General features: G+C 42.7%; 1 protein-coding gene across 2 annotated transcripts in view; it reads right to left on the bottom strand.

Annotated features, from left to right (window-relative positions):
• zc3h18.S (zinc finger CCCH-type containing 18 S homeolog) overlaps window positions 1-13,940 on the bottom strand; it is a 64,538-nt gene that overhangs the window by 45,477 nt on the left and 5,121 nt on the right. For both annotated transcript variants that reach the window (XM_018240467.2, XM_018240469.2), the window contains exon 4: window positions 6,816-6,964. In XM_018240467.2, coding sequence (XP_018095956.1) covers window positions 6,816-6,964 — 149 coding nt within the window. The remainder of the gene's footprint in view (window positions 1-6,815; window positions 6,965-13,940) is intronic.

The raw sequence follows: 13,940 nt of genomic DNA, 5'->3' as shown, positions 1-13,940 counted from the left end.
AAGGGCTTTTTGTTTGTGTTTCATTGCTTCCCCATAATATATTGCAGGGAAAAGTCAATATATGAGCTGCCTGTGTATTAAAACTGAACAAAAGCTAAACATTCTCTGTTACCTTCATAAGAGATTCCACTGGAATGATGTATTTCTAGAATCATTCATCTAGGTAGATTTACTAACATTCACAAAACAATTGTTGGAGATTCTCGATTGACAACAGTGACAATAGGTATTGAACACCTCATCATATTTCTCAGTAAATGTATTTCTAATGGGGCTATTGACATGAAAAAACTATGAAAAGAACTGAAGATCAGAGTTCATAGAAGAAGGCCCCCAGAACCTTCAAGATTTGAAGACAGTTTGTGTGGAAGAATGGGCCAAATTCACACCTGAAGTCGCCTTGAAGCTGTCATTACCAACAAAGGCTTTTCTACTGATTAAATACATTTAAGTAAGTGTGTTTAATACTTATTCTCTGTGTCATTGCACTTAAATACACCTATATTAATTCATGGATTTATTTGTTTTGAGTTCTTTGTTATATATTACTTGGGTTGTTTCCAACATCTGGTGTAAATTTCATGCCAATAGCCTCATTAGAAAAATTTTACTGAGAAAAACATTGACATATATATGTTTTCACTGCTGTAAATAGAAAATCTCCTAGAATTTTTTTGTGAATGTTAGTAAATCTACCTAGATGAAAGATTCTAGAGGTAAATTATTCCAGTGAAATCTCTTATGAAGGTAACAAAAAATGTTTAGCTTTTGTTCAGTTTTAATACACCGGAGGCTCAAATATTGACCATGGAGTTCCATGGTAACTTTATATAAAGCTGGATGTACAGAATTTTCTCTTCTGAACTTTGAAGACAGAGGCAAAATGCATTTAGAAAAGGAGATTTTTAGTATAACTTACCGTTAAATCTCTTTCTCTCTAGGCATCGGGGGACACAGGAACCACGGGGTTAAGCTCCTCCTCCAGGAGGCAGGACACTGATAGCGAAGCTGAAACTCCTCCTTCTCCCTCTTCTATATACCGCCTGCTTAACTCCCCTAAATCAGTTCGATAGCAAGCAGATAACAAGAGAACTATATACACGTAACAAAAGTTAAGGCCACGGGAGACCCTTTCCCATGTCTGGCCAACAACGACCTGTTTCAGGGTGGGCGTTCCTGTGTCCCCCGATGCCTAGAGAGAAAGAGATTTAACGGTAAGTTATACTAAAAATCTCCTTTTCTCTTACGGCTCGGGGGACACAGGAACCACGGGGACTTACCAAAGCAGTCCCATTAACTGACAATTCAGGGAGGGAAGAACAGAAACCAACTGCCTGCTTCAGTCTGAACAAACTACTGATTGCAGGACTCTTCTGCCAAAACTCGCTTCAGCAGATGAAAAGGTATCAAAACGATAAAATTTAGTGAAAGTATGTACGGAGGACCATGTGGCAGCCTTGCACAGCTGATCAGCGGAGGCCTCATTCCTCCAAGCCCAGGAAGTGCTTAGGGCCCTGGTCGAATGAGCTCTGACCCCCTCCGGGGGGCTCTTGCGGGCCGCTATGTAAGCCTGCCGAATAGTCTCTTTGATCCACCTTGAGATGGTGGCCTTGGATGCCGCTGTCCCTACCCGAGGACCTGAGGGAATTACAAACAAGGATTCGGACTTCCTGAATGAAGCTGTTCTCTCTACGTATGTAGATAACGCCCTGACAACATCCAGGGAATGTAGGCGAACCTCCTTTTCGTTCTTTGGATTCGGACAAAAAGACGGAACCGCAATAGGCTGATTGACGTGAAATGCCGACACCACCTTGGGTAAGAAGGATGGCACCGTTCGCAAAACGACCTTGTCGGAATGAAACACCATGTATCGTGGATCTATGGATAGAGCACTCAACTCAGAGACCCGCCTGGCCGATGAGATAGCCACCAGAAAAATGACTTTCCAGGTCAACACCGGGAGCTCAATCGACCCTAGAGGTTCAAACGGAGGATCTTGGAGGGCTCTCAAAACTAGGTTGAGATCCCATGTCGGGACCGGTCGTCTGAAAGGAGGCACTACATGGGCAGCCCCCTGGAGGAAGACACGTATGTCGTCCTTTAGTGCCAATCTCTCCTGAAAGAGCACTGATAATGCGGAAATCTGCACCCTGAGGGAAGCCAACTTTAAACCGCTCTCGAGCCCCCTCTGTAAGAATAGCAAGACTCGAGATATATCGAGCTGGTCAAAGGGAACTCCCCTGGTCTCACACCAGGATGCGTAGGCATTCCAGACGCGGTAATATGCCTTGGCCGAAGACGGCTTCCTAGCCCTGATCATTGTATCAATCACCGTATCTGCAAAGCCCTTTCCTCTCAAGATATCGGTCTCAACAGCCACGCCGTCAAGGATAGTAGTCCTGGGTTGTGATGCAATATGGGCCCTTGACGCAGTATGTCGGGACGTCTTGGTAGGTGGAACCAGTCTCCCGATGACATTGATATTAGGTCCGTGAACCAGGCTCTCCGAGGCCAGAATGGGGCCACGACGATGAGATGCAAACCTTCCTGTCGAAAACGTCTTAGGACTCGAGGAAGCATTGGAATTGGAGGGAAAATGTATGCGATCTTGAACCGCCACGGTAGGGTCATCGCGTCGACTCCCGCTGCCTGCGGGTCTCTGCTTCTGGCGAAAAATTTTGGAGCCTTCCTGTTGTGTCGAGAGGCCATGAGATCGACCTCTGGTTGACCCCACCTGCTGACTATCATGTCGAACACCTCCGGCAGGAGCTCCCACTCTCCTGGGTCCAGCCGATTCCTGCTTAGGTAGTCCGCCTCCCAGTTCTGGATACCTGGAATGTGCACTGCGGAAATCTCTGGTATCCGTTCCTCCGCCCAGGATAGAATCTGAACCGTCTCTGACCAGGCTGCGACGCTGCGCGTTCCCCCTTGGTGATTTATGTATGCGACTGCGGTCGCGTTGTCTGTCTGTACTCGTACTGAAAGACCTGTCAGGGGTACCTCCCAATGGCGCAGAGCAAGATATATTGCTCGTAGCTCCAGAACGTTTATGGGTAGTTTGGACTCCGCGGGAGACCAACTTCCTTGGGCCGATCTCTGATCGAATCTTGCCCCCCATCCGGTCAGACTGGCGTCGGTGGTGAGAATCGTCCACTGAGTATCCCCCCACCGTCGGCCCTCCGCTAGATGTACTGGGTCTGTCCACCACCGTAGAGACTGCAAAGTCACCTGATCCAACCTGATCCTCTGATTCATAGAGGACCTCCGCCAGTTCCGCAGAATGCACAGCTGCAGAGGTCGCAGATGAAACTGCGCAAATGGCACTGCCTCCATGGTTGACACCATGAATCCCAGTACCTGCATGGCAAAACGCACCGACGTTGTTCTGATCTGGATAAGCTGCCGAGCAAGCAATTGCATCCTCTCTTGCTTCTCCCGTGGCAGAACCACTCTCTGGGCACGTGTGTTCAGAATTAGTCCCAAGAACTGCATTACCTGGGATGGAACTAGGAAGGATTTCTTCCGGTTGATCAACCACCCGAATCGCTCTAATGTCCTGATGGTGATTGCCAGATGCTCCTGAGCCTGTTCCAGGGATGCCGCCTTTACCAGGATGTCGTCCAGATATGGCGTGATGGAAATACCCTGAAGGCGTAGGACCGCCGACATCGCTGCCATGATCTTGGTGAACACCCGTGGAGCCGAAGAAAGTCCGAACGGGAGAGCCACAAATTGGTAATGCCGTTGGAGAAAAGCAAACCGTAGGAACTTGTGATGACCTGGCCAGATGGGGACATGCAGGTAAGCGTCCTGGATGTCCAGGGATGCCAGAAATTCGTCCCTGCTCAAGGATCTTATGACCGAGCGAATAGTCTCCATGCGGAATCGACGGTATCTGATGAACTTGTTTAGACCCTTTAGATCCAGAACTGGTCGAAAGGAGCCATTCTTCTTGGGCACCACAAATAAATTTGAGTAGAAACCCTGGAAGATCTGGTCTTCTGGGACTGGCACGATAACTCCGGCCTGAAGAAGTCCCGAAACCACGGTGAAAAAGGCTTCTCTCTTTGGATCTCTCTGAGGAATCCTGGAAAGGAAGAATCGTTCTGGGGGACGAGATAGAAACTCTATCTTGTACCCCTCCGCTACAAGCTCGTGAACCCACGCATCTGACACCGAGTCGTGCCATACCTCCCGGAACCAAAGCAAGCGACCCCCCACTGCCTGATCTGGCACCGGAGGGCCTGTCCTGTCATTGTGAACAGGACTTGTCAGGGGAGGGCTTCTGTTGGTTCTTCCGAGGCTGCCAGGCCTGACGGCTCTTATGTTGAAACCTGTTCTTGGCTCGGAAGGAAGAGGTGGATCGAGCTTCTCTAGACGATCTGGAGGTTTGGCCACGAAAAAACCTGCCGCGCCTCTGGCCGGTATGGATGCGAGATTTGTGTTGGGGCAGTAAAGTACTCTTTCCCCCAGTGGCCTGAGAAATTATCTTCTCTAACTCGTCCCCAAACAGACGTCTGCCCTTAAAAGCCATGGATGTTAGGGCCTTCTTAGAGCTGAGATCCGCTGTCCAATGCTTCAGCCAGAGTGCTCTGCGCGCTGCTACTGCCGTGGCCGATGTTCTAGCGGATGCCTGCAATGAGTCCAGAAGAGCGTCTCCCAGAAATGCATTGGCATCCACCATCTGATCAGCTAGGGAAGATAATTCTGCCCTGGGCAAATTATTCTTGAGACCATCTAGGAGCTCCTGAGCCCAGTCCGCCATAGCCCTGCTGACCCATGCCGCTGCAATGATAGGCCTAAAGGTGGAGCCTGCGGAAATAAAAATTGAACGTAAGAACCCCTCAAGGCGTTTGTCGGTGGGATCCTTAAAGGCTGCCGCATCTGGGACAGGAAGAGCTGTATTCTTGGACAAGCGTGACACCGGAGCGTCTACTGCTGGAGGAACGCCCCATTTCTCTGTTAAATCCCTGGCAAAGGGATAAGAACGAGAAAACCTGCGTGAAGGTTGAAACTTCTTTTCTGGGCAGTCCCATTCCTGTTGGATAACCTCACCCAACTGATCGTGAAAAGGAAACTCCGCACTCTGTTTACGCTGTCGCTTAAATGGTCCCTTGGCTCCCGACCCTGCTCCAGATGGCTCCTCCAACTGAAGGGAGGTCTTGATTGCTCTGATAATTCCCTGAATATCATGTGGCACCTCCTTGTCAGGATCAGGAATACCATCTGAAGATGCAGACGAAATCTCACCCTCACTAAACTCAGAGTCACCGATATCGTCTGCTGAATCCTCCGACGATACAGACAAAGGCACCCTTCTCTTGCTCGGGGCCTTCCTGTGCTTAGCCTGCGGTTGAACATATAAGTGAGCAACAAACTTATCCAGGGACGAAGACAGGTTTGCAATTCCCTGTAGGCTAGCCAGGGATTGGGACAGCTGTAGCGCCCAAGTAGGAGGATTGTCCCCCATAGAATAAGAATGGGAAGCTGAAGCCCCTGAAGAGCCCCCAGCAGGAGCATCACTAGCCATTTCTGAGACCTCCAGAGCTATGGAGGAATTAGCAGTCTCCCCTGATGCTGTGCAAGCTGCACAGGTCGGGTCCCCTTGACCCTTGGGAAATTTGGCGCCGCATGAAGCGCAGGCTAGGTATGTAACAGAGGCAGAGGACCTAGTCTTCCCTCCCCTGGGAAACATGGCCTCCCTGCAGCCTTAGACCTCTGGAGCGTGTATTCCCACACCCAACCTCCTCCCCCACCAACCGCACCTGAACGGAGAAGAAGGAGAAGCAGCAGCCACCCGTGCCTGGAACTCCCCTCTCTACCTTGCCGAAGATAAGGCTCTCCGCGCGCCAACTGCGTTACTGAAACAAACACTGCGCGTTAAACCACACGCCCGACCGTGTCTGCCGAGCCGTGCTAGGACGCGAGGAGCCGGGAAGGAAATGACGTCAACAGGCAGGCGCACAGGAGCTGCCGCCTGCTCTGGGTCCTAATGCCCCTCTCCTAACGGCGTACTCCTGCACGGGGCTGCTCACCTCTCCCTCTCCCTCCCGCCAGGGCGTTGGTGAGAGGACTGCAGGATAAGTGCGGTCCCCTTAGTGCACTAACGGTGTACTTACCGCTATTCCAGGGACCCAGAGCTCCCCTCAGGAGCCTCTCAGACTGGCCAGTCAGGGTCCTGCCATGCTGGCAGGCCCTATATGATGGATGGCCAGCTTGCCAGCAAGACTTACAGACCCCAGTCGAGGAATCCCGCGATGGGGGCTAACATTGGAGAACAGGACTGTCCCTGACTGCAGTTTCACCCCGGGTGTCAATGCTATTCATTGACCGTAGAATCACTACCAGTCGGGCCTCCTAGAGGCCTAGTCCCTACCTCCTTGGAAGCAGGACACTGAAAAAACTGATTTAGGGGAGTTAAGCAGGCGGTATATAGAAGAGGGAGAAGGAGGAGTTTCAGCTTCGCTATCAGTGTCCTGCCTCCTGGAGGAGGAGCTTAACCCCGTGGTTCCTGTGTCCCCCGAGCCGTAAGAGAAATATATATTAATACGTACTGATAAGTAAAATGGAACAAAGGACCTTGTACACCCATGGATAGTTACACAGGCAAAATTACCTTCCAGCAGACTAACATTAGAATCAAAGTATCCTATGCAATTGTTTCTTGTGACCATGTCAAAAATACAGTCGAAAGAATTTTCAAAAGCTTGCTGTGATTCTTAGGTTAGTCTATAGGTAATTCCAGGCGTTGTGTTGTCTACTGGCAATGCGATTTCCCACAGGAGTCAAAATCTCCATTTACAGTGTCTTACCCAGGGATTTGATGGTGCTAGAGGATTAGTACCCACAGTAGGAGTACCATTGGATGAAAAAGTGTCCTGCTTCGTAATCAATGAATAATTCCCTTTATCATTCATTCCAGGATGGAGGTATCGGCAGCTCATTCCCCACGTACAATGACCTAGATAATAAAGATTGATGACAATTTGAATGATTAGGAATAGGTTTTTAAGTAACTTTCGGCATTGTATGCATACATTTCATAGTTCCTCACAACACCACCTTTATAAAAAAAAAAAATTAAAAAAACATGGAAGCCACACAGAAGTAGTTGTTTCATCCTCTGTAATGGGAACATGTAAAGAAATATGGTACATATGGGTAGGCAAAGAATTGGGCTGAAATCAGCAGAGAAATTCCTTAAAATAGCTATTACATTACAAGGCAATTATAATTGGCTGTAAAATTTGGTACTGAAATAATGCACATATATGCACGGACAGTGCTCTAATTATTATAATATTACATATAATAGTAACACTCCAGATATCACTGTATTCTGTCAAGTTGGCTATTTTTCTCCCTCAAGAGGCACCATTATATCATCATAGCTGAGGGGCTCAGGAAGTAGCCGAAAGTTGGAAGATCCATTTGAGTTACTGGAAAGTGCACACATTACAGTTGTAGAACGGGTTTGTCAGGCTGAGTTGTATGAGCAGAGGTTGCTACTTACAATTTGCTGATCAAACAGATTTTGGCATTTTTTTTGCCTGCTTGGTAGGCTACAGCTCACAATGTGTGCAGGAAGATATTTTTTAGGGTATGATAAATAATGCAGTGGGGCTAAAGTAGGGCTAAGGCAATGAAAATGGTGATGGAACAGGCAATGGCAAGTTTTTTTTTTTTTGTTTGCTGCATTTTGCTCCACATCTCAATGCCCCCTATGAGGCCATGTGCTGGGACTTTCATGAGATCCTCAAAGCATGATGGAGGGCAAATTCAGGTGTTCTGGGCAAGGACAAAAATAGTGTATAGGACACCTGAGCATGTTGTGTAACCCACTGTATGAAAGGAAAGAATTATAAATAATAAGAATTTATTAAAAATATTCCAAGTTAGATTACAATAGCTAAACTATCTATGAAGTCTGAGCTCTCCAGTCAAGCAATTCAGAATTAGGCATTAACTTGCATTCCTGTAATAAAAAGCTGAGCTCTAAAAGGTAGCCATATACACGCTCTGACCAAGTGCGGTACACAACTGATTGGCCTGAACAGATGGCTAGCGTTTGAGGGGGCAAACATGGCATATATTATATATGCACACATTGCTATCAATCAGCCATGTAGCCACAGTTTCTAGCAAGACAAAACAGTTGTTCACCCAAATCTCCCGCTAAGTTTATATTGGGAGTTTATCACTTTAAAAAAGCCAACGTCACTTTCAGGAACAGGACACAAGGTATCCTTATACAGTTTGTGAGTGCAGATGGATTGTGACAAATATTTTATAAGGTGAAATTTGTACATTTGAAACATACCACCTTTATGTTCCCTTTACTTGAGGAGGAAAGAAGATTCTTCACCTTGTAAAATAAACATGTCTTTTTTTTTTTTAATTATCCATACACGTGCACATATTACAGTAAATATACATTATACTGTACATATAGATTACCAGATCATTAAAATAACAGGAGCACAGATTAAATGCAAGATAACTAACCTTAACACAAAAAAATACCTCTCTATAATATTACTGATTGTTTGAAGGAAAGTGACAAATGTGATGCATAAATCTTGTACAAGCAAGCACACGAGATGAAGGGTAACTTGTATAAGTAAAAGACAAAGTGCAGCAAATTGGTATAAGATGAAAGAACACTTTTTTGAAAAATAGAAACAAAAGTTTGCCTGAATAGCCTCAATGGCATTTATAATTTATAAACAGTATTCAACACAGCTTCACCTATGGCACACAGTAAAATGACCAGATATGCTGGTAGAAAAGCTAATTATACTTCCTTTGTCTGAAACCTGAAGAGACAAGCACAGAAGTAAAGTGCCTACTGTATGTAGTTGGAGGGCTTCAACCCATTCAAGTAAATTGCTACCAGTTGTGATGGTAGGTGTTCACAATAGGTCACTATCCTGCACTGGAAAAAAAATCCAGTAGCACACTGAAAAGGTGAACCAGTGAAAAGGGTGTTTATTCAGCCAGAATACATATGGAATAAAGCAATATTTCGGACCATTTCTCAAGCCAGAGCTTTATTCCATAGGTATACAGGCTGAATAAACACCTTTTTCACTGATGCACCTTTTAAGTGTGCTGTGTGAATTTTTTGCAATTGTATATTGAACCCTATACAAGGTTCTTAGGCGTTTACACAGTGTGCTGAGCTCCCTATTTCTAGCAACCCAGTCTGCACTGGAGACATAATTAAACAGGCAAAAATTCAGAGGCACACTATGCATTACAAAAAATAGTAAAAATGTATACAGCCCAAAAACAATGTTTTGTGACACTTCAGCTCATCAATGAGGTCCTTGCCAGAGGGCCTGTATCCCATCCCATAATTGCCAAACAAATGGATATTTCAAAGAATGGCCACATTAACTGTAAATACATTTACTCTGCAAACAGGTTGAAAGTACATTTTTGAGTAGTTAACATGAGCAGGAGTCTAGGACACATCTGCCATCTAGGGGTTCTTCGGAGAAAAACAAGGGATAGATGTCACAAAACAAGGTGTTTATAAATAGTACACAACAAACAAAGCCTTCTAATGCTCTCTTTTTTTATAATTTTTTTTTTTAAATGTATGTTGGCCTCTCCCACACACAAGTTTCTCAGCAGCTTAGTGACTCAACTAAATGGATTACATTGATGCTTGTTTCTCAGCAATACCTTCAAGCCTGTACGAAACATGCTACCCAAATACTAAAAGGGATCTATTAAAATTTGATATGCTAGCATCTGAAATTACAAAGGCGCTACTAGGAAATCATACTGTAATAGACAAGAGTCTAATGGAGCTTTTACTGGAAAACAAAAGCATCTGAGGAAAATATAATTCAAATATAAAACATCCATAGAACGAAAATTACAAATATAAAAAATACAAAGGCAAACAAAAAGGTTACTATATTATAGGGGTGAACTATCCTTTAACCTTTGGGTCTGTACCTAAAAATAGGTATATTGGAGCTTTATGGTCTCCTTAATCTACAAGAATTTCTTCTTACAATGGACTAGAAAATAAAAATACACAAACTAATCAACTAGTTATTAACCAAAATCGGTGTCATGGAACTTCCATAAAATAATTTGTGAAAAAGGTTATGAAACACCGGTGCAATATATATAGGCAAAGGAAAACTCTACTCCCAAACTATGCAAGCCCCTACAAAAAATATTCTGCATTAAACAGCATATATGCAAAACCCTGCTTCATGTAAATAAACCATTTTCATAATAATTACTTTTTTTATTAGTATTAGCAATTTAGTAATCCTAAATAGAAAATTGCCATTTTAAAAACCATGGTCCGCCCCCCGGGATCCTACTAGAAATGGTTACAAAAAACAAAACAAAAATCAAACCACATGTTAGGTCACATAAGCCAATTAACAGACAAACTTCTGTCTTTTGCTTCCATACTTCTTCCTGTTAAAGCTGCAGTATTTCTGGTCATGTGATGTGTGAGGCAGCACAGAGATTATCATAACATGAGGGCTCAAGGGGAAAAATGGCAATATTTACTTATAAAAGAAAACATCATTTGAAGCCACTTTGCAATATAGATTCATTAAACATTTTCTATGTTTTTTAAGTTATTTGTATTGCAATTGCTCAGACTGTGGAAACAATGGAAGACAAACCAGCTGATTACCAGCCCTTTGCTAGGGAACTAAAACTTTTGCAACATTGTTTAAAAAGTAACAACGAAGAGTTAAGCAAATGCTGATATTAGTAGCAATAGTTTTTGCATATAGTTGCATATCATTTTAAAAGCACAGATTTTTTTTAACAAATGTATATAGGAAAGTTGCTTGGAATTAGGTTTGTCCTTTAAATATATATTCCCGTTTGGTAAGATTCATGAATATGCCACTTAATATGATGTAAACGATCTGTTGCTTAAGTATTGATTTGGGGGTTATAGTTCTCCTTTAAAAGACCTGTGAAAAACCATGCAAAGCATTGTGGGATATTAAGTGTTGGCTAGAGGACAGATGAATTTTGCCACACTGTTTCAATAGACAAAACCAGCAGTGCAGAAAAGGAAAGATAATTAATGCTTTTCCAGTGCAAACTCATTCTGAAATTAATATTATTTATATTCTGAAATGTATATTAGTATTTGTTTGTTTTAGTATGTTATGTTTCATATGGCAAAAAAGATTTTTGGGTTTAGAGCATATTTTCAATTCATTGTATATCCGTTTTATCTACTTTACAGGTGAGAGGTCATGATTTCAATGCTTGTAATAAAAGATAACAATTAACACCAAAGATGGCAAAAGCCAGATGAGCAATACAACTTTCTTTGTTATGAGCACGTGTGAGCTGTTCAATTGTTGCAAATATTGAGTGATCCATCAATGAGAGCTTTGATAGGAAATTTTCCATCCGTGTGTTTAACACGCAAGTGAAGTCATAAGCTGCAGTGTAATAAATGTGCAAGAAAAATAAAGACAAATACATGGAATGATTGAGGAAAACCTAATGACCCTATTACAAAGCAAGCCTTAAAGTAGGAGTGCCAATACTTTACTATGTGAGGTCTACTTTTAGTCCCGATTTCCCATTATAATCTACTTCCATAAAAGCATTGTTAGCATTCTGCTCCATGGAAAATATTACTTAAATATTGATTTATAAATCATTTATGAGAAAATGAGTATTTAACAAACAACTATTTCTTATGTAGAATAAATATCTGAATGAAACGAATAAAACAGAAGGGTAATTCAATCAAGCTGTTTGTTGACAGTGTCTACTGATCACCAGCTAAAGGTCTACTGGTAGATCCCGATCTACCTTTTGGGCACCCCTGCCTTAAAGGAACAGTAAAACCAAATAATGAAAGTATTTTTAAGTAATACAAATATAAGGTACTGTTGCTATGCACGGTAAAACTGGAGTTTGCTTTAAAAAGCCTATTATAATTTATATAAACAAGTTGCTGTGTATCCATGGGGGCAGCCATTTATTCTGAAAAGGGAAAAAAGGCACAGGAAATAACAGATAAGCAGACAGAATCCCACTGCATTCTATTGAACTTTTCAGTTATCCATTATGTAACCTGTACTTTTCTCCTTTTTTCTGATTGAATGGCTGAACCCAACGCTTCACAGCAGCTTGTTTATATAAGCTATAATTGTGTTTCTGAAGTAAACTAATCAGTTTTACAAGTGCAGGGCGACACATTATATTTTCATTACTTTAAAACACTTACATTTTTTGGTGTTACTGTTCCTTTAAGTACATGGCACCTTAAACAAAGGAAGTGGTTTTATTGAAGGTCTTATCCTCTTTTTTTGTTTTTTGCTTTTTAAAAAGGAGGTCAAGAATAATATTAGAAATAAATGTTTTCTTCTTATGGGTGTGTCTACTTATGACATGATTGTATGAGTGCAGAGATGCCACTCCTCTACATTTCCCTTTTGGCCAACTCATGCAACTTTCCCTTTTCAACAGACAATCCTCCATCCACCAGATTCACAGAATCAGTCAACCCCAGCCATCTGATGGTCAGGCAGTACGGCCACCCAATCATCTAAGCTTGTACGGACACCTATACCCAAATATCAACATTGCATAATGAAAACCATTTAAAAAATGTTTAAAAAGTTATACACACTGAAAAGTTTAGAATTATATTATCTTTCTTCATGCACACAAAATCTTTTCTTTTCCGAACTATTAATCCAGGGTTAATTGCAATATCAAGATACAAAGTCACTTGGAATGAAGTCCTCAAGCATGATTCAAACATATCATAGAGTCTGCAAAAAATGTATAAGAAAAACTGACACAGACAGTTCTGCATACCTCGACCCTTGATTTATCTGCCCCATACTGTATAACTGGCTGATAAACTGTGGCCTGACAGAAACATGGGATAGTTTGTCAAAACTGATACCCAAGTGGACATACACCCCATGACTGTCAGGCAGTAGGCAACAAAGATAATAGGCATTACTAAAATGTAGAACTTACATGCTTCTCTTGGTCTGCATAGTAAATTAATGCATTTTTCAATACATAAATTAAAACTCAAACAAGTAGAATAAAAAAAACTAAATAAAAAAACTAAAAAAAGAAACAACATTTGTCAGCTGTTCGCAATTACAAGATTTCCGTGTAGGACACAAGAGCCAATAAAGACGTTGTATTACTAGCTTTAAAGGGTAAGTTCATGTGTAACCCACACCTGTGGGCTACCTTTTCACGAATGCTAAATGCCCTATGCCCTGTTCTGGGCAACATATTTGGATTCTATTGTCAGCCTTCAAGTATTTATCTAGCCCTGACAAGGCCTAATCACTATGATCTTTACACTATGTCCGCTCGATATTTCAAGCAGACAGTATTGTGTAAATAACCCAACCAGCAACCTCTTCAGCAAGTCTCAGATGGCACTACTTATAGGAGGAACCAGCACGCCCCCCACCTTAAATTTTATGCATGTGTGTGACAACCTCTGATCTGACTCAACCTGCAAAAGTTATTGTAACATGTTGCAAGTGGGGTCCAGTCCAATGATTGTACAACTGAATGCAAAGAAAGGGGTGAGGGTGGATACACCTGGATGACTGATGCAGACTCTAGTGGCAGACATACATGCAGGAATCTAGCCTAATGCTTTTGAATTTACAGCTGAATCTATCAGACCTCCAGTGGACACAGCCTGGGATTGCATTCTCCCCTGACAGCCCTAAATTTACAGATTACTCTAGTGAAATAAGTAGTAATAATTATAGGTGCAATGGAATTCTGTTTTAGAATACCAGGCCATTAGCCGAATTGTGCCATTTGAAAGTTTTACTTGTTTTAAGTTTTTGTGTTCCTCTTGAGCAGGGTTCAGAGACTTTTTTACCCATGACCAACATTCAGATGTAATAAGAGTCGGGGAGCAACAAAAGCAT

The sequence above is a fragment of the Xenopus laevis genome, chromosome 4S, assembly GCF_017654675.1.
Source record: "Xenopus laevis strain J_2021 chromosome 4S, Xenopus_laevis_v10.1, whole genome shotgun sequence".
NCBI lineage: Eukaryota > Metazoa > Chordata > Amphibia > Anura > Pipidae > Xenopus > Xenopus laevis.
Note: the sequence above shows the minus strand (reverse complement) of the source record. Positions and strands in the feature narration are given on the sequence as shown.